Below are 1,700 nucleotides of genomic sequence, written 5' to 3'. Positions count from 1 at the left end.
CAACCCTCGGCGCTGCCCCCGCGCCTCGCTCAGCCAGTGAGCAGGAACCGGTCTGTATGTGGGATCCGAACCCCCGGGCGGGAGCGCCGCCGCACTTCCCAAGCGGTGCACTTATCCAGTGCGCCACCGGGCTGGCCCCTCTTCCACACATTTGAAAACTTAGATAAAATGGATCAAGTCCTCCCAAGAAACAATGACCAAAATTTATGCAATAAGAAATACACAATATGAATAAGCATATATCTGTGATAGAAAATGAATAAAGCGTTAATAATCTTCAAAACAGAAAACATCCACCCCAGATGTGTTCAATGGTAAACTCAACCAAACATTTAAGGAAGAAATTACAGCAATTCCCTACCATCTATTGTTACTTCCCAACTCATTCTATAAGGACAGCATTACCTCAATACCAAAACCAGGAAAAGACATTACAAGAAGAGAAAAGTACAAATCATTACCACTCATGAATACACATGCAAAAGTCCTCAACAAAATATTAGTAAACCAAATCCAAAAATGTATAAAAAGAGCTGTGCATTATGATCAAATAAGATTTATTCCAGGCATGCAAAGCTGGTACACATTTGATAATCCATCATATCAGCAGACTTAAATAGAAAAACCTTATGATCATAGCAATAAAACCAGAAAAAGCATGAGACAAAATACAGCATCATTCATGATAAATACTCTCAGTAAACCAGAAATAGAGGGGAACTTCGTCAACTTGATAAAGACTATCCACAGAAACTAAAGCTAATATGATAATGGTGAGAAATTCTAAGCTTTCCAACAAAATCAGAAACAAAGCAAGAATGCACCATCTCACCATTCTTTTCAACATCGTACTTAAGTACTAGCTCATGCAATAAAATAACAACTTAAAATAAAAGGCATAAATAATGGAAAATAAAATAAAATTGTCTTTGTTTACAGATCATATGATAGTGTGTAAAAAATCCAAAACAGACAAAAAAACTTCTGGAACTAATAAGTGATTATAAAAAGATTGCAGGATCCAAAGTTAATATGCAAATTTGATCACTTTCCAATGTACTAGCAACAAATAAGTGGAATTTGAAGTAAAAAAAAAAAACCAAAACAAACAAAAAACCAAAAAACACTATTTACAGTAGCATCCAAAAAAATGAAATACTTGTAAGTCATATATCATAGACTTCAACTCAACAATCAACAAACAATTAACCTGACTGAAAATGGGCAAAGGACTTGAAGAGACATTGCTCCAAAGATGATATACAAATGGTTAACAAGCATATGAAAACCTGCTTGACATCACTAGCCATTAAAGAAATGCAAACTAAAACCACAATGAGATATTACTTCACACCCAATAGAAAATAACAAGCACAGGCAAAACTGGAACCCTTGTAAACTGTTTTGTTGGTGGGAATGTAAAATGGTGCAGCCACTATCAAAATAGTACGGTAGCTTTTTAAAAAATTAAAATTGTAATTACCACATGACCCAACAATCCAATTTTGTGTATAAATCTAAAATAATTAATAATACTACTGCAAAATATTTGCACAACTGTGTTTATGGTAACATTATTCACTTAGGAGTTGGAAGCACTCCAAATGTCAACAGACAAATGTGAATACATAAAAAAAGTTTATGTACACAAAGGAATATTAGCCAGCCTTAAAAACAAAGAGAATCCTCACAGTCCTATG

General features: G+C 34.5%; 1 protein-coding gene across 1 annotated transcript in view; it reads right to left on the bottom strand.

Moving 5' to 3' along the window:
* Positions 1 to 847, bottom strand: part of LOC103609290 (zinc finger protein 73-like) — a gene marked incomplete at its 3' end in the record, with an annotated part of 11,553 nt that extends 10,706 nt beyond the window's left edge. Inside the window, 1 exon segment of the mRNA XM_008593639.1 lies at positions 833 to 847. Coding sequence (XP_008591861.1) covers positions 833 to 847 — 15 coding nt within the window.
* Between the last annotated feature and the right edge of the window lie 853 nt (positions 848 to 1,700).

This window comes from Galeopterus variegatus, unplaced genomic scaffold (genome assembly GCF_000696425.1).
Source record: "Galeopterus variegatus unplaced genomic scaffold, G_variegatus-3.0.2 Scaffold9434, whole genome shotgun sequence".
NCBI classification, from domain to species: Eukaryota; Metazoa; Chordata; class Mammalia; order Dermoptera; family Cynocephalidae; genus Galeopterus; species Galeopterus variegatus.
Note: the sequence above shows the minus strand (reverse complement) of the source record. Positions and strands in the feature narration are given on the sequence as shown.